A 22608-nucleotide genomic window follows, 5' to 3' on the forward strand; every position below is an offset into this window, starting at 1 on the left:
GCTGGAGCTTTAGTGCACGTCTGCAAAATGTAGTTCATTACCCAAAATAGTTCATTCATGCTTCGAAACCTAGCTCTTGTGTCAGTAATTTGGCCAAGGCTACCAAAACAACGTGTATTTGTCATCGTGTGAGTCACAATGATTAAAATGATTACTTGTTTTTTCAACATGACAGTCAACCATGGAAATTAAGGTTTAAAAAAACTGATATTTGTTGAGAAGAGTAATTAGTACATGAAACAATAAATAAATGAATGAAAAATGAATTAAATTAAACAAATACTGCTTTAAAAAATATACATATTTATATATATATATGTATATATATATATATGTGTGTGTGTGTGTGTGTGTGTGTGTGTGTGTGTGTGTGTGTGTGTGTGTGTGTGTATATATATATATATATATATATATATATATATATATATATACAGGGCTCGAAATTAACCTTTTTGCTTGGTAACACTGGTGTTCCTAACTTAAAAAAATTTGGCGCATCAGCCAAAATTTAGTCGCACTCACCAATTATAAGCACCGTTACTACAACAAGTTTTATACAAACTTATTTATTGCATTTGAAATTAACAGTAATCAAACTAACAAGCAAAAAAAAATATATATATATATATATATATATATATGTATATATGCGTGAGGAAAATATGTCTCAACGAAATCCCGTTATCACTAAAAAAAAAACATTTTTATGACAAAACTGAGTGACCAAAGGATACACGGAGCGCTCACCGGCCCTGCACGCACTGCTTGACATGAATGAATCTGTAAACGATATAACTGTGCTGTTCTCACGGATAGTGTCTGATATTGCACTGATGCTTTTGACATATACTGTACCTTATTATATGCATACGTCATGTTAATAGCCATACCGGTCTTCATGAGTAGCGATATTAGTTTACTCGGCGCAAGCCCGTTTGCGATGGTGTACATGGTGTTATATTTGACATATAGCTGCCACTTGCACGGCGGACAGCATCTGGCGGTTATATGAAGGATTAAACTGAAGCTCTCGTGCTAGATGTGGCAAACAGTTACCTGAAAACTCCATCTCACAGACTTTTCATAGCGTACTTGAAGCCAATGGAAGTCTTTTATCCACTCTTGGAAAAGTGTAGATGGTGGATTAACATTCAGCACATGATCACTAGTAAGATGTGCCATTATTTGTAACTTTAGATGTCATGGTTTCTAAAACAAAATCTGTCAGTGTTATCTTCATTCTCATCTTCAGCGCTTTACAATTTTTCGCGGTAGTAGCTCTACCTGTCATCCCAAGCCAGAAGGCATTGACTGAGTGATTGACAGCTGATATTTCAGTGCTAGAGCAGTGGACCAATAAGAAGAGCGCGAAGGCGGGGCAAGCAGTACGGACTTGGCTTTGTTTACTGCAGCAAGTTGACATGACAACTGTTTTAAACCATTCCTGAGCGCTGCGTTTCTACCTAACACATCAGCATTAGACAAATGCGTGCAAACCCTGCGTTATGTAATGCTATTTTGTTGAAAAAGTGTTTTTTTTTTTTTTTAATTAAGAAGAAAGTCGATGGCTGCTGGAAATTTTTTATGAGATGCCACTGATGCATAGGGATGACCCCCTTATGATTGGAATGCAGTGTGAGATGCCAAACAACTTCTCAGCTCTAAGGGACATCAGTTGTACCCTATGAAATCCTTTATTCTGAAGGGCACTTCAAAGTGGCCAGTTTTGCGCACTTGAGTTTAAAATGACACTTCAAAATGGCGGCCATGAATGTTTTCACTCCACTGTGCCCTTCAGAGGGTAATATATCCTGTAGGGAACGTACTGAAAGTAAGCTTCAATCGATTCCTCCATAGTCTCACCTTGTTTTGTCAAAGTATAAAGTAATCTCTGACCTTCTGTCTCTAAACAGTGCAAGAATAGTCTCTTCTGTTCAGCAGGCCAGATGCAATAACGACCAGTAAGTAGTTCTTGAACATCTTCATCCAAACATCAAAGCTTATCAAAGGCTCACCAGGACGTGACAAGAATGATGAGGGAAAGAAGCAACTACAAAAAAATTATGAAATAATAATGTTGTACTGTTTGCCCAAACATGCATGAAGAGTCAGATCCCAGAATTTACAATTTCACAGGTTTATAAGCATTAGAGTTTAACAACAAGCAACTCCACATGCCTACACACTTTCAGTTCTTCAACACCTCTTCTACATCCTAACATTGTAACCTCTAGCGTCCTCTTGTGATGAATCTGTTATACAAGAACACAACATTAATGTCAACTAAGCATTAAAAGCATCTCACTCAATTTAGGCCCCATGCACTGCTGTTTACATGTTACAGTGTTAAATAATTATGTTAATAAGAGTTGACCTGTCAAAATGCTAACTTTTTTATTAATTATTGAAAGTATATTGCAATACAAGGGTGTTTTGTATCTGTACATATGGACAATGAGTTCATAAATGTTGTGTCTTGACCTTAACAATAAGAAAGATGATATGTAGTTAATATTTTTATTCTCTAAAAATAAATGCCTTACTATTCATGCCAGAAGACGATCTGCAGGGGCGGATTTAGTGATTTGGGGGTCCTAATTAATTCCGGCCTGAAAGTTCTAAAATGCACCTTTGAACTAATTCATTCACTTTTGAACTAATTTATTTTTAATTGATTTATTTTGCTGTTCTTATTTTTATATCACTCAATCTCCTTTTCTACAATTTGTCTTAATGCAAATTAATACTAATAAGAACATGTAAAGCATCTTGTAAAACTTTTTAAATTATTTGTTTTCTTAAAATGGATTCACAACCAAAAAATGATATAGTAGCTATTTCGTTTTTAAAACGAAATCTTTACTTAATGGGGTTTATGCACACAGACTTATAGTTTTCAGCCAGCCAGCCCGACGGCTTTTTGTGAACTGTCTTTCCATTACAAAATCGTCATGTTTAAGATCTGTTTTCTTTAAAAATAAGTGATCTTCACTGCCTGATATAGATACAATATAAAGTTAGTCTTAGACCGGACAAGAAGCACTGCATTAAATTACATTTTCCCCTGCCATCTTTTTAAAACATGAACATTTATTTTACCTCAGTATTTTGAATGGAGTTTCTGCGCTGGTACTAGCATGCTAGTACTGACGGCGCTAGCAGTAACACTTTCTTTCGTCTTTCGAATGTTTAAGTTTATTTAACTGATTGTATTTTAATTACATTACAATGTCGATGCTGTAAAAGGAACCTTATACACTTAAAAATAGTCACCTTTCACCAGACGTTTACCGTTGGCAGAAAAACACTGGCTGTGCATTTGACTGCTGGACTGCTCCATGATTGAGGGTAAGGGACACATTTGCGATGTAATAAACATTAAACTTGTTTTTTTTAGACCCTCGTCATACAAAATATGATAGAAAATGATGTTATATATCATTTATAGGTATAATTTATATTTCTAGGTATTTATTTGAAGACCCTCAGGATTTCCTGGGGCCATAAGGGGCCGCCAACCTTGCTGGTTAAATCCACCCCTGACGATCATTTTCTAATAAATCCCCAGGCTGTGTTTTCTAGTGAAAAAAAAGCAAACAATGATAGTTTTCCTTCCCTTAATTATATTAAAGCTTTGCTTTCTAAAGTATGCGGGACTTTTATTTTGAAACCGCAACCGCAGATTGTTTACTGTTGTTGCGTTACTGGGCAACAACTGCACTAAACATATTCAAACTCTCGTCAGGCCACAAAATGGAAGATTTTCAGATTATACATTCATTTAGCATCACTCCGAATAGGCATTAAGGTATATTTAATTGTGTCTTGTGTTAATGTATTGTGAAATCTGAAGCGTTTCAACATGAAACACATAGACCACTGAAATGTGTCAGATCACTCAGCTCAACTGTCATGGGAGGAGAGAAGTCCTGGATGTGATTTCTATGACATTATAGCTTCAAGATACAACACAATAACATCTCTTATCGGTCTCAATTGTTAAGTTTAATTATAGTTTAACCTTTATCCACACCTCGTGTGCAAAATAGGTTAACATTACTTTTGATTGGGTTTATATTAGTCCTTGTTTAGGGTACATCATGCTCTGTTCGTTTGTGTGAGAGAACTGCAAAGAGCGACTTGATCCATCTACGGTCAGTTATAGACCTTCTGACTCTAGGAGTATTTTACAGAGTAATAAATGAGCATATAAAACTGTTTTTGGAGATTTTGTAACTTACCAATGCCATAAACCTACTATGTAGATGTTTCCAGAGAAGAATTTCACTTATTATGTTAAACCAACAATATCAGTTGAATTTTAGTTGAACTTGTTAAATTCGCTTTGTGATGGTAACTACTGTGGTTAAGCTGAATGTATATGATTACATTAAAATACTGTCATCTTTAGTAAATCAGAAGTAAATTACACATGCAAACAAACCAATAGAAAAATCTCCTTCTGACATCAACATAACTGCTGTTTATGATTCAATCTAGACTACATGATACTTCAGCTGACTGACATCTACATGTATCTGAGGAGCACAATGACACATTCAATCTGGTGAGTATTTGAGTTTTGATCCACTGTTTTGCTAGTCTCATACTAAAGTATTACATGTTTTTGAATGTTTTTGTTCAGAACCCATATTTATTTAAAAATGGGCTATTTATTTTTTCCAGAACTGTATATAATTCCTAGACTTTGTCAAACTGAGTTTGTCATCTATACTTTTACGCCCTCGTGTGGTGATTTTTAACTGTGAAATCTGGAAAATGGTTGACTGCTGGAGTTTTTATAATGCCATAACAATGAAAAAAAAATTACGTTTCATTTTTTATTTTCATAAAAAAAATGTATGTACAAATAAAGTACAAATTATATTTACACATTCACTTCTGCAAATTTACAATACATCTACAAATGTAACAAGAAACAACATCCCAGAGTGATTCAGAGCACAGAATCTCAGGCTGGAATCTGAGAAAAAAAAAAAAAAAACTTTTTAAGTCAATCTCAAATTAATTAATTGCCAGTGGATACTCAAACTCCGAAATCAATGTCTACAGTACGAAACAGAAGAACAGAACCATAATTCACTCCACAATTCACACTTTTCAATTCTGTCAGGTGAAATAGACAAAAAAAATGTTGTTTTTGCGAAGAGTGAAGCAGTGCATTTGATAAAAGAAATGGACTCCTGCAGTGTTCCCACTCAAGTGGTATTTCGAGATATTGAAACACTCCTCTCGCCTCTCATCCACACAATGAAAGACATGAGGATTAGTGTCCAATGGTTTCGGCCTAGTGCAAGATGTTGACCAGTCAGTCAAAAAAGCGTTACATTTTGGTGCCGTTTGGCGGCTCAATGTCGATCACCTCAAAGCCCTTGTTGTCAATGCCCTTGAGATGGAGATGGTTTCCGGGCTCATTGTGGTAGCAGTGGGAGCAATGAGCGGTTGGCACAGGCACCACTTTAGCAAAGTTGGAAAAGTCCACTCGGTACCTTCCCTCTTTGCTGCGGGAGATGATCGGGAGAAAGTCATAGCCCCACATGATCTCCTGAGGGATGTATGAAGTCCTGACCTGGCAGGCAGAGCTGGTGGATTCGGCCATGCCATCGAGGAAAACCACAAGCTCAAAGTCCTGCTGATGCATCGTGTCCACAGCCATGTTGAAGAACGGACTGCTTTTGTCAATGATGTGGTACAGGGTTAAAGGACACACGAAAAACAGATTGTCTTTACCGGCGTCCACCATGAAGTCAATGCTGACCTGGTCCAGGATGACGGTCTCACCTCCCGTGACTGTTGTCCTCAGAAGCTTCCCGTAAATCTGACTGCCGATCATTAAGGTTTTGCGCAGGTTGGCTACCCGGATTTGAAGGCAAAGAGTGCCTTTTTTGGGGCAGATGACAGCGGATTCGCTGAAGGTGATGGTTTTGGCTCTCTTTTTTGGAAGGGATATTTTGGTCATGACTATACCACACCAGAAGATGTTGATGAAGAGTCCTATGATAGTCTGGATTACAATCAGAGCCACACCTCCAGGACATTGGTCAGTGACGTATATATTGCCAAACCCAATGGTGGACTGGGTCTCCAGTGAGAAAAGGAAGGCGTAAGTCATATCATTAACGCTAAAAGCGCATGGTTTATGACCTGGTGGTGGATTTTGCCACAACAGGTCGCCATTGTTTCTTGCCAACCAGTACCAGATGAGTCCGAAGATGAACCAGCTAAGGGTGAAGGACGCCACAAAATACAAGAGGATGAACCGCCATCGGGTCTCCACGAAGGTGGTCCAGAAGTCGAGGACGTAGGCGAAGCGGTTTCTGTGCATCACGTTGCCGAACTCGATGTTGCAGCGGCCATCTTTGGTGACCAGTCGGTTTTTGCGCCCGCGCCGCTCTGACATGTACTCTTTAAACCACTCTCTCAATGAGCGAGTCATCTTAGAGTCTGTAAAGAGAGGGAAACAATATTAGTTAGAAGGAAAAAACAGCAAAACTTTATTACTTATGTTTCTGTCTACCTGTTTTAATGCATGTTTTGGAGTATCACAAAAAATGCCAAATTTAAAAATTGTGCATAAACAAACATATGCATATAACTGAGTAGGATAAACAATTTATGCAATAAAACAAAAATGTGCATAAAGTACAATGAAAACACCCAATAAATTCCAGCATGCGCATCAAATAAGCAGTATAACTTAGATTAAATATAGTCTGATGGGAACGCAGTAATGGACAAACCACAATATGAAACATCTGAAATGTTGTGTTGGTCATATGAAACCCCTCAGCCAAAGTCTGTCTTCACAGTGGTTCAGTATTAATATTATATTATTATTACCTCCAGATTTGTCTTGAATGTCTGCGCTCCCACCATTCATTTTATTTAATCTCCTGAGGCAAAAATCATATATTACAGAAGAACAAAGACTCACAATGACTCCTCCTATTGTGGCAAATTCCATTTTCCTTTTTGATAATCGACGCCAGTTTATCAGGAGCCGCTGCTTTACCTCGCAATCTTTTTTTAATGCAATTTTCCAGTTTTGCGCATTGGTCTAATTCGCGTCTTTGGATAGAAACAGAGCTAGTGTTCGAATGAGAACAGAGAACGTGTCCTCCGTGTGTTATAACAGACTCGTGTATTTATGGGCAAACACTGGCTATTGTTATGAATCAGGTAAAATGGCCAAATATGTCCATGCTTTGTAATCAGTAAACATTTCTTCTGAATCCAGGATATTTCAAATAACATTACTAATAAATCAGCTGATTTAAAGCTGCGTCACAGCTATGGTTTAATAGTTTTTTTTTAATAAATCTAAAATATATTTTTAAATATTAATTTGACAATAGCCAATCTCTGATTTCTATACAAATTGTTGACATCATAATACAGTATTAGAGCAAAAATAAGCCATTATTAAATATTATCACATGACCAATGTTGAATAAGTTAGATAAAAAAGATATTAATTAGTCATTTTCTAATTGCTATGTCTAATAAGTAATTTAATCACACACACACACACATACACACACACACATACACACACACATACACATATGTCACACTTTATTTTGATGGTCTGCTTGTTGAATTTAAGTTACATTGCATCTACAAGCAAACTGATTCTCAGTAAATCATAAGTAGACTGTTAGGTTAGGGTTAGTGTAAGTTGACATGCATTTGCAAAGGTTTTTTTTTTTTAGTCAGTTAAATGTCTGTTTAGCTGCAGAATCAACAGATATTAAGCAGACAATCTAATACTAATACTCAAATGGACCATCAAAATAAAGTGTTTATATATGAAGAGTTCAGATGCAAATACCAGTGCCATCTGGATTTTTTTCTGCAACTATTTCTTAATATTAGCATTTTTTACTTTACTAGCTTTATTCACAACCTCTTATGTTTATGTTCAATTATTTTATGTTAAAAGCAATGAAAATAATCTATTATTTGCCATAAATGAGAGATTACTGAATCAAGACAAAGGTACCTGAGAAAAATGGTAATATTAGAAAAAAAAATTCAGATGGCACTTGGAGGTTTTTTTTAATCTAAACTCTTCACATACACACACACACACACACACACACACACACACACACACACACACACACACACACACACACACACACACACACACACACACACACACACACACTGTGTGAGTTAGTCAGAATTATTTGCCCCCCTTTGAACTTTTTTGGCTTTTAAAAATATTTCCTTGATGTTTAACAGAGCAAGAAAATTTACACAGTATGTCTGATAATATTTTTTCTTCTGGAGAAAGTCTTATTTGTTATATTTCGGCTAGAATAAAAGCAGTTTTTAATTATTTAAAAACCATTTTAAGGACAAAATTATTAGCCACTTTAGACTAATTTTTATTTTGTTTGTTTACAGAACAAACCATAGTTAAACAACTTGCCTAATTACTCTAACCTGCCTAGTTAACCTAATTAACCTAGTTAATTAAGCTGTATAGAAGTGTCTTAAAAAATATTAAGTAAAATATTATTTACTGTCATCATGGCAAAATAAAACAAACCAGTTATTAGAAATGCTTAGAAATCAAGTAATTTAATTACAACATCTTGTTACTTTGTAAATAATTACATCCAACTAATGTTACCACTATTTTACCTAAAGTTGGTCATAAGGACAATATACAGAATCCACACTCACTATACAGTATATCCATGCCTTAGCCAAATAACATTGATAAACTAATTATTAAACCACATCTGCTTTTATTAAAAACATACTTGCTTTAGCTTTTAAAATTAGTGAAAATTTTAATGCTTTCTTGATTGCCCCCCCCCCCCCCCCCCCCCCACATAAAGTTCCAGCTCCCTCTTAGCCCTGGTAGAGTAAATAAATAAAGCAATTGCCAGTCAGTGATTGGTTCTGGACAGATTTTGCTTATCTCAAGCAATCCTACAGAAACACAGCAACACACCATAGTCTGACAACCACGCCCACTGGGGAAAGGGGGCAATAGGGACAATCCAACCCTCTCCATTGACTTTCAATTGTGGGAATCTGCCTGCTTGTCTCTGACTAAAAATGAAATGTCAAAAAATAATGCTGTAACATGATACAGCAAAACTCTAAAAACCCAGAACTTTTTATAAGCTATTGACCCACAATGAAAAAAAAGAGTGTTTAAGGACACAAAAGTAGAGCACAATGTGTCAAATTACTCTGAGAACAAACGTGATGTACACATGAGTGAAATGCAATCGCATTCTAGAAACGTTCTGTATTTTTACCCTCGTCAAACAAATGTAGAGATACACAGAAAAACTGTATGTCAATGCCCCTGTTCCTTACCTTCTTCCTTATCGCCAGTATCCAGTTTGGTTTCCTTAAAGGCTGGCTTTTACAGTTGAGTAGCTTATAAATATGTAGGTCTGGGTTTTCAGCTTGTTTGCTGTACACCATGGCGCACGGCAGATTTTAGACATGCTTCAGTTTTTGTTATTAGTCAGAAATGACAAGCAGGCTTCCCGCTTTAGAAAGTCAATGAAAAGGGCTGGATTCCCAAGTGTGGGCGTGTCTTAAATGCGCTCTGACTGGATCCCTGTTTTTTTATGCCATGCAAGCTTTGTGTTTTGGTGAGCTAATGCAGTAGTGAAAATTCACAGTATTTTGTGCACAATTAATTAATTTTTAACAATACTCTGTGGATAATCACACACTGTAAAAAGCGATTGCTTAAAGTGATTAAACCCACTGCCTTAAATGATAAGTTTAATTTACTAATTAACTTAGAACTGTTAAGTTGACTTAAGTTGAAGGCAATTAGTTTACTCACTTTTTCAATGAAATGCTTTTTACAGTGTAAAGTTTCCTTTACATAGAAGTGAGTGAACCTATTGCTTTTAAAGCCATTAGTTGACTTTACTTTATAAAAGTGAGTACATGCATTGATTTTAAAGCCATTAGTTGATTTTACAAAAAAAAAGTCAGTAAAACCATTGCTTTACAATGATTAAGTAAAGGAATTATGTGCATAATTATACAAGTCAAGTCAACCATTCTAAGTTACAATGGACTCTCTTTTTTAAAGTAAAGTCAACTTGTTGCTTTTATGGCAATGGGTTTACTCACTTTGTTAAAGTAAAGTAACTAATGGCTTTTTACAGTGCAGGCAGTTACGATGCATGTAAAAGTATTGATAGACACTTAGTCAGACTGTGTCATTTCTCTTAAATGTTCACATATTTCCTACTTTGTGTTTATTGGAACAATAAAGCATGTTCTCTGTGCAATCAATATTTTTACATTCTGTAATTGTAGACCAAGTAATTATTAACATGTAAGAAGTAGCCTTGTTTTAACCGGTACATCATGTACACCAAGAAAACTTTCTTTTAGTGTCAATTTCTTCTCAGTACAAAGTCTACACTATAAAAGAATTTGTTACAGTACCTTCAATTGTTTAGTTATCTCAACTTGTGTTACTCATAATGACTAAAAACATTGAGGTAAACTTTGTTTAACTTTAGTTGAAATCTGATTAACTTAAGTTAAAGTAACACCTTTTTTACAGTGTGCCCTGTAAAGCTGATCTGGTAAGATTGAAAAAAATTCATTGGTGATTTCTATGTATAGGTATTTTCAGCGAACCTGCCTTGCATAATTCTGATAGAATCACCATCATAAAATATTATTAGAAACATCGCTCTTAACAAGCACACAAGTTCAAATTAGTTGAATCAATAAGCCTTAAAGGGACAGTTCACCCAAAAATGAAGATTCTAACATTTTTTACTCTCCCTTCACTTGATCAAATCCTATGAGTTTCTGGTAACACTTTATTTTGATGGTCCATTTGAGTATTATTAGACTGTCTGCTTTATATCTGTTGATACTGCTCCTTCAACAGACCTTTAACTGACTATATGAAACTTTGCAACAACCCTAGCCCCAACCTAACAGTCTACTTATAATCTAATGAGAATTAGTTGCAATGTAACTAATTACAACAAACAGACCATCAAAATAAAGAGTGACCGAGTTTTTTTCTGCTGGTAAACATAAAAGTTAGAAAAAATGCTGGTGATGATTGACTTTAGTAGTTATTTTTATTTCTTATCATGAGAATTGATTAATACAAGCAACCAATATTCAAAATCAGCACGGTTTCCTTATAGTTTCTATCCTGTCATTATAAGACTTCTGAATAATACCAGTTCTTAAACATTATCGATAGCTTGTGCGAAATAATAAATCAATAAATTGTTAATATTACAACTATTATAACAAATGGTGAAAAAGGTATTTATGTATTGAGTTATTCTCTTCAGAGAGTTTTTAAATTGGGTTATATTTTATATAACTATATTTTTATATCTTTATGAAATTATAAAAGCTTATTTATTATGTTAAGATTTTATAGTGTTTGTATAGGGATGTTTTTATGTTCTTGTTGGGTCTGTTGCAATGTAATTTTGTTCTGTATTACAATTTTATTGTGATGTTTTGAATGACAAAATAAAGGAAACTGAACTATATTCTTCAAAATATCTTTTTTTTTTTGTTTATCAGAAGAAAGAAACTCTTTTTTAAGCACTTGAGGTTGAGTAAATAGTAAACTTTCATTTTTGGGTCAACTAACTCTCTGACAAGTTACTCTCTGAGTATACGGCGATGCTGATGTGTTTGAATCTCATAAAGGTTTAAAACCACATGAGTGCGAGTAAAAAAAAATGACGTAATTTTTATTTTTGAGCAAACTATCGCTTTAAGCTGTCAGCGAATCCAAACAATTGTGTAAGAGCTGCACCTGACTGTGTTCTCCGGCCTCTTGTTTCACCACAGGGCTTTGATTCAGGGTCATTTTACTCCACTTGAATAATTATCGGTATTTAATTACAACAGTAAATAAGCGCTTTGATAAATGCAGGCATTGCATGTTCAGGGCAGTTAGCTGTGGCTAATCTCCGCTTATCTGTCCTTCATGAGCGACTGAGTGCCGAGATCCATCTCTGGAGTGCGCTTAATGTTTAATGCCGAGTCTATTAGAGTACACATCAACGCTCAATTACAGAGGAACCCGCAGTGCCAGATTTATGAACGTTCCCAAAATACCAGACTCCATCAGAAGAGTACACTGAAATTACGTGTAGATGTTCAATAGCTTACCTGCTGGAGAAGTCTGAGAGGAGAGCTTGAGTCGCTCGCTGGTTCTCCTGCTCCTGAAGCCTTCGTCCGCTCTTATAAAAGCAAGCTAAAGCAGGAAATTGGAAATGAACAAGTGTGTGTTACTGATTAATAAGCCGTATCCCTCCTTAACTGTTTCACACTTCACTAACTCTTTCTCCCTACTTTCCCTTCAGGTGTCTCGAGTCTCTCCTTTTGTAGGTTTCCCTCCTCCTCGCGCACTCATCTCTTGTTTATGTGTACACACACTTTGGCAAATCTATACACATGCAGGGTGCATTTACTTTTGCATACTCGAGGTGGATGTACACATCAACACACTTGACCTGCGATGTGCTGGTACCCCCAGAAGAAAAAGAGAAGAAAAAAAAAATCACATCACTGATTTGTTTAGCATAAATATTCGTCAGCGCTGATGGCTGTGCATTGAGGCTCCATGTATGGCTATGTATGAAGTCGTGCGTGCAGTGGTAAATAAACCCTGTGTTTTAGGTTAGCCGTCGAATGCAAATCACGTAGGTCAAATGTCATGCTTTACTGCAAATTGATTATGTAGAAGTAAATAATGGTAACACTTTAGTTCAGGTGCAAGTTCTCATTATTAACTCATGCCTGTTATTACTTTTATTTATTGGTAATTATTGCATATTATGATCTTATTCTACATATCTAATCCTACCTAATACACAACTACTACCAATAACTAATAACAAGCAGCAAATAAGGAGTTAATTCACTTTTCACAATTATTTTTTCAAAGAAGCTTTACAAACAGTGCACATTAATGTATTACGATCAAAGAGTTTTATAGGGTGGACATTGTATTTAAACATAAACTGCAGTTATGTAGTTAAAATCGTGATGTCCATGTGTAGATGCTTAATGAATTGTATTTTTGTATTAGTTGTATGCAACACTGGCTCATTCTGAACATGTAGTCCCGTTTCTGGAGACCGCGAATTATGTAGCTGGAGGTATGTATGGCTGCATTTCCTTTTTTTTGAGCGAACGCTATGGGGTGGTATGACGCCGTTTCTTTTCCCCCTGCAACCAGTTTGTCTAGCTAGCTTGTCTTGTACATCGGCGGACTGGAGAAGCAGAGAGCAGGTAATGACGATGACCAGGTTCGAGTGCGGGAAATATCGGTTCCAGAAATCAGGTGAGACAAAAACAGAATCGGAAAAATAAAATGAACGAGTGAATAACAAGGTGAAGGATTTGGTAAAATCCGAAAACGTGGTAAAAATCAGACGGGGGCTTTTCTTTTTCTGGACTGCTTTTGTAAACCGTTGGTTGGGTTTAGGGATGTAATTGGGTGGGCGGGTCAATCGGTAAAATTGGTTGGGTTTAGATAAGGAGGGCGGGTCAGCTGATTGGGTCGCCAAGTCAATCATTCAGTTGGTCGACAGCAGCCTCTGGTGGGTTTACGCGAGAACAGCGCAGACGCAAACGGCACTCGCGAGATGCATTTGAGATGCCAAAAAGCAAACAGCGGCCTCTCGCGGATTTGTGAAAACAAAACTGCAAAAATAGGTCCCAAGAGGTTTTTTGCGGTCTTCAGAAACGTCCATGAGAATATGTTTTCAGAATGAGACTGGGTTGCTTGTATGTGTTGTCCTCAAATTTATTGAGGCAAAAGTCATAGGTAATGGTTTATTAATAGTGAAAATTCTAGCTTGAAATAGAGTGTGATTAATATGAATGATCTCATACTTCAAGATATTTTTGTTTTATTTTTTGTTATTCATTTTTTGAACGAATATCTTATAATGACAAGGACCTGTCGCCACCTACTGTTATTTTTTTGTTTAGCATACCTACTTTTTGGGGGGTTGTCAGGGCTATTATAGTTAGGGTATTATCGCAAAAAACTGCTAAATATAGTTTAATTATCATTTTCACAACAAATTTCACAAATTCTGAGGTGTCATTATGTAAGAGATAATCAAGATGGTTGTTCTTATAAAATAAAACCAGACACAAATCAGTAGATGGTGCCAAACACAATAACACTGGTTTGAAACATAATTACATGAATTAATATGACCACACATTTGAGTACATATTATGTTTTGGGTTGAAATTTTTATGTGTAACACTATTTTATATGACTGAAGGCTTGTGAAAACTGCCATCCTGGGTGCATTTTATCCCACTTATTACATGGCTACTTGCCTCAAAACATAAAAATTAGACCCAAAACATTGTTGAGCCATAATAGGTGATTCATTTGTAGATTTAATGCAAAGCTGAAAACAAACACACAAAAAGTTAAGAGAACGAAAACAGCTGATGGAGTATACACTAACCTGCACATTATTTGGTCAAAATATGGAGACAAATAGGCAAAAACGCAACGCTGACATAAACGAAAACAGCTGATGGAGTATACACTAACCTGCGCTTTATTCAGACACAAGATGGCGCCAAACTGTCAAAAATGCAAAGCTGACATAAACAAAAACAGCTGATGGAGTATACAAAACCCTGCACATTATTCGGTCACAAGATGGTGTCAAACAGTTAAAAACAGTGACAGACGAGCAGATACAAATGAATATGGATGTAAGTGAATGAATGTGAACAAATTCACTGACAATCAAAGTGATTCTCAGTTCTTGGATGAGCCAATGTTATTTAGCAGTTGTCATCACAGAATAACATACCTTGAAATGTCACGGCTGACCAATCAGAATCCAGTATTCAAGACAGACGTGTAATAATTGACAATATAGCACAGCCTTAATAAGAACATATTGAACATTAATGTCTGCTAGCAACACACTCATGACCTTCTACAAATATTAATAAGAAAATATTATGTAACCTAAACCAAAAACAGACAAAAATCACTCTTTTGTTTCAGATGTTCAGGTGTATATCAGGATTGTGAACAGACGTTTCAGTGATATGATACAGAAGATGATGAAGCGCAGGACTGTGTAAGTTGGCAGATTGATGTTTCAGACAAGCTTCTTTCATTCTCAGATCTTTGTTCTTCGGACAGTGAGTAAAAAAATGACAGGAGCTTCAACCTGAAATCTCAAAGCCTTTTTCCCCACAGAGACTGACTCTGACATTGAAAAGGTCCTTTATCATTGAAATGAGGGACTTGTGTCAGAATTGGTGGCTTTGATAGAAACTTATTGTTTTAACAATAAGAAATGTTGTTACATAATATATTTTATATTTAATGTCATATTTAACTGCCCAAAAGCTGTTCTGATTTAGCATTTAAGAGTATTTACACAATGTTTTTTATGTTGTTCAGAGGTGAATCCATTTACACAACAATTACTGTATAACTATATATAGTCAATCCTGAGGATAGGAGCAGTCATAATTTCGCACTTTATGTGGTATTTACACTAGTTTTAACTATAAAAATACCTTACTTTTGATCATAAAAATTGATTTGCGCAAGTTTTTGGCTATTTAAAAAATATATAAATAAACAGATAAAATAAAAATAGCTTGAAATATAAATAATGCCTATAAACATTCCTAAAATAGATTTTTCTTTGAAATGATCAGTAAAACATGCTTTTTCGTTGACTTATTTAACACTGTTAAAAAGCCTGTATAGTTTTTTTTAGTTTATTTACACTTTCAATCCGCATCATGAAACCTTGATCACTAACCTGTCAGCCATTTGACTTTAAAAAAGTGGCTTTTATAGACATTTTTAGATATTCAGTTTAACAATCAAGCACTTTTACCAACTAAATGAAAAAGCCTTTCAGCAAAATCCTGAAAGCCTTTGGTGACCTTTTGAGAGTTTTGCTGACCTTTGGCTTCCAATGTAAGGACACACACACAAACACACACACACACGTACGTACGTACACATGCACAATAGGTTCCAATATAATATGAGAGTGAGTAATAATGACATATATGTTTATTTTTTTTCTGTGAACTTTTTCTTTAATCATTAAACTTGCAAAGAAACACTCGAGATTTGTCATCAAGGCACAGTTTTCTTTCATGATTGGATTTCAAATTGGCCCTGTGTTTACTGGTTTACTAAATCAATTTAAAGCAATAGTGATTTATAATTCAAAGAGCCTTGAGCATCAACATAGGAAAATAAAAATAAAAAGTTTCTGAAGTGTTGCAACACTTTGTGTTGTTTTGCATCATATCCTCTCACACAAGAATTACTTTAAACAGTTCTGGTAGAATATGCGCTTCCTTTAATTCCCAAAATGACAAAACATTAGAGATTGACGAGTATTGACAGTCATTTAAAGCCTGAATATTAAGAATCAACTTTTAATACTAAAAACAACGTTGCTTCTCCTGTCTGTCATTCAGCTTTAATCTTCCTTCAGTTCAATACCTTTGTGTGCTTTGATATGCCGAAGGCCAAATTTACCTTTGAATGGAAAATCCATAATAAGCTTTTCAATAATACCAAACCACAAAATCTCGCCGTAGGCTGCCATTCAAAACCACTGATCCAAGACGTTTTTTTTTCCACCCTGACTTTCTACTATGATGTTTGTGTATTTGTGCAACAGTCATACAATTCAAATCCGTTATATACAACAAAACCGTTGCTCTCTTTGTCCTATGACCTGGATGTTTTACTTTGCAGGTTATTCTGAAATGCATTGCTTTCCATGCATACCTTTATGCGCCTGAAAGAAACTCCAAAAATGTGACTCTCGCTCAACTTTTGGGGTCATTCAAACGATTCTCGGAAGCATTGCAGTCAATTTGAGGTGGCAAAGTAAAGTTTTTCGTCACCCTTGTGTGCTCGTAATGATATAATCACCTGTGCCAGGTGGCTGAGGGGGTATTTCACAATTGAAGTGTGAACTTTAATGGCCAACTTAGTTCCACTGAACGACTCCAATGAGTCACACGCTCCAGGCGACACTCCCACCCGTATTTTCAGCTTTTTTGACTCCCAAATCCAACAGCATTTTGTGCATACTTTTAAAGCACTTAAATAAAAGCTAGAATCCATTCACTTTCCTTCGGCTTAGTCCCTTTATTCATCAGGGGTCACCACAGTGAAATGAACCGCCAACCATCCAGCATATTTTTACACAGCGGATGCCCTTCCGGCTGCAACCCAGTACTGGAAAACACCCATACACACATACTGTACACTATGGCCAATTTAGTTTATTCAATTTAACTATAGCGCATGTCTTTGGACTGTGGGGAAACCAGAGCCAACATGGAAGGACTCCACACGGGAGAACATGCAAACTCCACACAGAAATGCCAACCAATGACTTTCTTGCCTAGAATGCCTAGAATCTATTCATTTTGCAAAAAAAAAAAATTAAATAATATTTTTCATACATCATTTACTTCAAGTCCTGGAAGACATTCTCATTCATGGTCAATGCATCAAACCAGAAAATCTGCATAAAGCAACCTTGCCTTGACATTAGCTGTCATTGAATTAATGAAACCACCTCAGTCGTTCATGATTATCACAGAGAAACAACAGAAAGCACACATGTGTGTAGACTGAACGGCATTTGTCTGAATGACATTGTTTTGTAACTTAGGTTACCTCACCAAATATTTAAGAGCAACAAACGCACATGGCCCTCAGGGTGTGATCTGATGATAGTACATATTGCTGAGTGACTATCAGCGTTTGACATGATTTTACCAATGCAGGCTCATTCTGATTACATACCCCTGTATACATTTCTGGAGATCGCCAAATATGTCCCAGGAGGTGCATTTTTTTTTTTTTTTTTTTTTTTTTGGCAGTTTTTGTCTTCTCTGTAAGCTTTTTCAGATCTTCAAATTTCTCTTGTGAGTGCATTGAAAAATAAGCTAATCGTACTAACTTGGATGAATGAGATTGTACAAATTCATTTGAATTAGCCACTAAATCAAAAGTTATGAATTGCTGTGAGATAGCATTGAAATTTGGATTCAATGTATTTTAAAATATGTTTATTCCTGTGTTGTCAAATATTTTAGCGTTCATTATTCCCGTCTTCAGTACTACATGATCCGTTAGAAACCATTCTATATTTTAAACTGCCCAAGAAATATAAATATTATTTTAAAAATTAGTAATTTAATTTTGAAACAGTTACAACTACATATTTTTAAAAATAATACATTTTTCCTTACATTTCCGGAGAGCTCCAAATTTATCTCAGAAATTCTTTTTTTTTTTTTTTGCAGTTGTTGTCTTCACGAATCCACCAGAGGTTGCTTTGGACGCTTTTTTAGATCTCAAATTTCTCACGAGTGCCATTCGTGCCTGCTGTTCCTACAGAAATCCACCAGAGGACGCTGTCGACTGATTGACTGACCGATTCCTCCACCCACTGCCTTCCCTAAACCCAACCATCATTGAAAAATGAGCTAATTGTACTAAATTGGACGAATGAGATCGTATGAATTCATATGAATTAGCCACTAAATAAAGTTATAAATTGCTGTGAGAAAATTTGGATTCAATGTATTTTAAAATATGTTTATTCCTGCGTTGTCAAATATTTTAGCGTTCATTACTCCCGTCTTCAGTGTCACATGATCCTTTAAAACCATTCTATATGTTAAACTGCTCAAGAAAAATGATTACTATTTTAAAAACTGTTTTCAAAATAAATTGACATTTACAAGTACATAATACATTTTTCATCCATTATGTACCCTTATATACATTTCTGGAGAGCGCCAAATGCATCTCAGGAACTACATTTTTATTTTTTTATTTTTTTTGCAGTTGTCTTCGCGAATCCACCAGAGGCTGCTATGTATGCTTTTTAGATCTCAAATTTCTCACACGAATGCCATTTGTGCCTGCTGTTCTCACATAAATCCACCAGAGACTGCAGTTTACTGACTGAATGACCGATCCCTCCACATACTGCCTTCCCTAAACCCAACCGACAGTGTTTTCAAAAGCAATCCAGAAAAAGAAAAGCCTTGTGGCCGGCTGATTTTATTTATTTTTTTACTACCTTTTTTTTTTTCCTATTATTTACTTGTTTATTTTATTTTTTGCCTTTTGTTTTTGTCTAATCTGCTTTCTGGAACTGATCTTCGCCAGACTCGAACACCGTCATCACAGTCAACTGGGTCTCAAATCCACCGTTGTACACAAATTGATAACACCGGAAAAGCAATTCACATGGAAGTAATCGGTCGGTTATCAAGCACGAAAAGGAACGTCAAACTGCCACATAGCGTTCAATTTAAAGACGAAATAGCCATTCACGTTCCTCTGGCTACATAATTTGCATAATACATAGTCTCCAGAAATGTATATAGGCCTACGTTTTCAGAATGAGCCTATGTTGGGTTTTAATATGACTTTTTGATTGTGTTGCAAATGACCTGGTTTTTCAATATTAAATCATTTTAATGTAATATAGTCAACACTTACCCAAACATATAAAGTAAACTATTCAGTTTTTTGAGCTTAGCATTGTTTAATCTTTTAAGAAAAGTGGTAAAGTTAAAGTTTAGATTTCTAAATTAAATGTTTGAACATTATTTCAGCCATATTTTGTGATTATATGCTGTCAAAGTGCTCTGCATCAAATGACGTAATTGTAGAATCACAATGCAGTGTTTGTCATACTGTATTCTAAGAATTAATGTATCACTGGCAGACAGGCAAGTAAGGCTGTTTCTTACACTTGCCAACGAAAATATTTACTCACGTTTGACGTCTGATGAGCGTAATTATAGGTCTCGGGGGAAAAAAAAAAGTCCTGTTTAAATCGCACACTCAACGGTTGGAAGCAGCTCAGTGTAATCAAACTAAAATATCTCCTTTATAACTGAATTAACTGGTGCTTGAGTGAATAATCATGTTTCATCATGCTATCCTAATTGTAATTTTGTAGTTTTTTATATCTATTTGTTAGTTTTGGTCATGATATCGTCATTTTAGCGCCGTTAGCGTTCCTAAGAGGGTTCCTCCAGTCTAGCTGAACTCCTCACTAAGTAGATTTCCCAACAATGCTCTGCTATTTTGTTTCAGTTTTGTTCTTGCCCAACATTACACCTACAGTAGATTCTCAGAAGTGGACTTCAAAATGATTGGTTAAAAACCCCAAAACTCACCTCTTTCTTCAGTGTGGAGAAGACCTGAGCTCAAATCATCACCATGAAGTAAACACAGTGTCCTCCTTCATCTACAATTCCTGTTTCTGCTGCTCAAACCTCTTTTTTATTCACTTTCTAAGAACACAAAGAGTTCGTTAACAGATACATAGTACTACATAATGTGCCAGAACCTGTTTAGATCCTCGCTTGGCTTGATAAACGGCAACAGTCAGAGCTGGTGTGGAGCCAGCAGAAGCTGTCAGTGAAAGGCCAGGCCAAGAACTGCTGGCAAACAGCGGCTGAATATTAGCCAGCAGATCCTTGTTTAGCCTGAGGAGGAAAGCGTCTGAGAAAAAGCCTGAATTTCTTCTTCCATGTCTTGCATATTGAAACATCACCACCTCGAAGTGCTTTAGGAATATTTATGGCACCTGAGAGTGAAGCGCTGCAGTACCGCGGTTTTCTGAAAGGGGTCGCTGCTGAGCAAACAACAGAACTGAAGGCAGAATGGTATTGCACAAAAAAGGCAAGATGAAGGGCTGAGCTGGGAGTTTTCAGCTATCCTATCTGAATTTAGCCCTGACTCGGTTGTATTAAAGCAGGGTAAGTCTGAATGCAGATATTTATTTTATGCAGCTATCCTGCTCCAAAGAATTTAGACTAGGATTAACCCTAGTGATTTAATTACTTTTGCTGTCAGTACTACTAGAAATTAATGTATTTTAATCACTCCCTGTTCTTTACATATTTCCAGACTATTAGAATTAAAGGTCACACTTTACAATAAGGCTTCATTAGTTAATGTATTCACTAACATGAACTAATTCTGAATAATACTTGTATATCATTTATTAATACTAGTTCAACATTTACTAATGAATTATTAACATAGAAATTCAAGCTTGTTAGCATTAGTTTATGCACCATGAGTTAAAAACTTACAATGAACAACTTCATTTCCATTAACTAAGCTTAACTAATATGAACATATACTGTATTGTTCATTGTTTGTTCATGTTAAAAAATACCTTAATTAATACAACCTCATTGTAAAGTGTTACTGAATGAAAGATATTCAGTAGGATTACTAATTGTATATAAACATATATATATATATATATATATATATATATATATATATATATATATATATATATATATATATATATATATATATATATATATATGAATGTATGTATGTATGTGTGTGTGTGTATATATATATATATATATATATATATATATATATATATATATATATATGTATAGTTTAAAGTCCCAGTACGTCTAATAATATTTTTTTCTTCTGCAGAAAGTCTTATTTGTTTTATTTCGGCTAGAATAAAAGCAGTTTATAATTTTAAAACTCAATTTTAAGGTAAAATATTATTAGCCCCCCCTTTTTTTTTGATAGTCTACGGCACAAACCATCATTATACAATAACTTGCCTAATTACCCTAACCTGCCTAGTTAACCTAATTAACCTAGTTAAGCCTTTAAATGTCACTTTAAGCTGTATAGAAGTGTCTTGAAGAATATCTAGACAAAAATAATTTACTGTCATCATGGCAAAGGTTAAATAAATCAGTTATTAGAGATGAGTTAATAAAACTATTATGATTAGAAATGTGTTGAAAAAAAATCTGCTCTCTGTTAAACAGAAATTGGAGGAAAAATAAACAGGGGGGCTAATAATTCAGGGGTAATCTTCAATCTTGGGTCCATGCGGGTTCCAGTAGGTCTTCTGAAGGATTTGTGATGACTGAGATGTAGTTCAACGGAAGATACTTAGGAAAAATCTACCGTCTGCACTTTTCCAAATGATCAACAGAAGTCAAGTTATTATCTGTTGCTCTTACAAGTCAGGTAGTGTATACTAAGAAAACATACTGTTAATCTAGCTATGGGTTTTCACTGTATCATTGTCACAGTCGAAATTACGATCATTTTATCAGATCTGAATGTGAAGTCTAAATAATCTGTTAAACGCACAGCTAATGGGAAAAACCAATCTGCTCTTCTGTTAGCGCGACAAGTGCTCCTGTTATCCTCTCATACAGAGTATGTGGGCGCTGAACAACACTTGAAGCTAAAATGAAACAGTCCAGTGTGATTTATTATGAAACTCAGCTCGGCCTGTGAGTAAAGAGCACTGAACTATTGAACAGCACATTCAGAGCCCGGCCACACATCCATCAGTACTGCTGTCAAACACGGCAAATACAGACATGTTAGCAAAGTGACAGGTCATGCCAACAGCGAAGCCGTCATCATTTAGGCTTATACCAGAACACATATGTTAATAGTTGAAGAGGCGTTTATTATTTAATTCATGAGATGGAATAATAATGGATTAAAATTTA

The 22608-nt window shown here is 35.5% G+C and overlaps 1 protein-coding gene and 1 long non-coding RNA gene across 14 annotated transcripts in view; one reads left to right on the forward strand and one right to left on the reverse strand.

Moving 5' to 3' along the window:
- Positions 1–18634, forward strand: part of LOC101883877 (uncharacterized) — a 72920-nt gene extending 54286 nt beyond the window's left edge. Inside the window, exons 6-10 of one of the 7 annotated variants that reach the window (XR_015515332.1) lie at positions 1914–1961; positions 4093–4154; positions 4501–4567; positions 15065–15140; positions 18367–18634. This is a non-coding gene — a long non-coding RNA (uncharacterized LOC101883877). Of the gene's footprint in view, positions 1–1913; positions 1962–3695; positions 3927–4092; positions 4155–4500; positions 4568–15064; positions 15141–16798; positions 17182–18366 lie in introns of those variants that run through there. The other 6 variants (XR_015515330.1, XR_015515333.1, XR_015515334.1 and 3 more) reach the window with 6 other exon arrangements.
- The window catches only part of kcnj1a.1 (potassium inwardly rectifying channel subfamily J member 1a, tandem duplicate 1), a 148237-nt gene continuing 130456 nt past the window's right edge, over positions 4828–22608 (reverse strand). For 2 of the 7 annotated variants that reach the window (XM_087291681.1, XM_087291682.1), the window contains exons 4-6: positions 12364–12534; positions 12181–12265; positions 4828–6465 (exon numbers count right to left, since the gene is read on the reverse strand). In XM_087291681.1, coding sequence (XP_087147807.1) covers positions 5345–6457 — 1113 coding nt within the window. In that variant the 5' untranslated portion in view covers positions 6458–6465; positions 12181–12265; positions 12364–12534 and the 3' untranslated portion in view covers positions 4828–5344. 7 annotated transcript variants of the gene reach the window in all.

The sequence above is a fragment of the Danio rerio genome, chromosome 18, assembly GCF_052040795.2.
Source record: "Danio rerio strain M-AB ecotype USA chromosome 18, GRCz13ab, whole genome shotgun sequence".
Taxonomy (NCBI): Eukaryota; Metazoa; Chordata; class Actinopteri; order Cypriniformes; family Danionidae; genus Danio; species Danio rerio.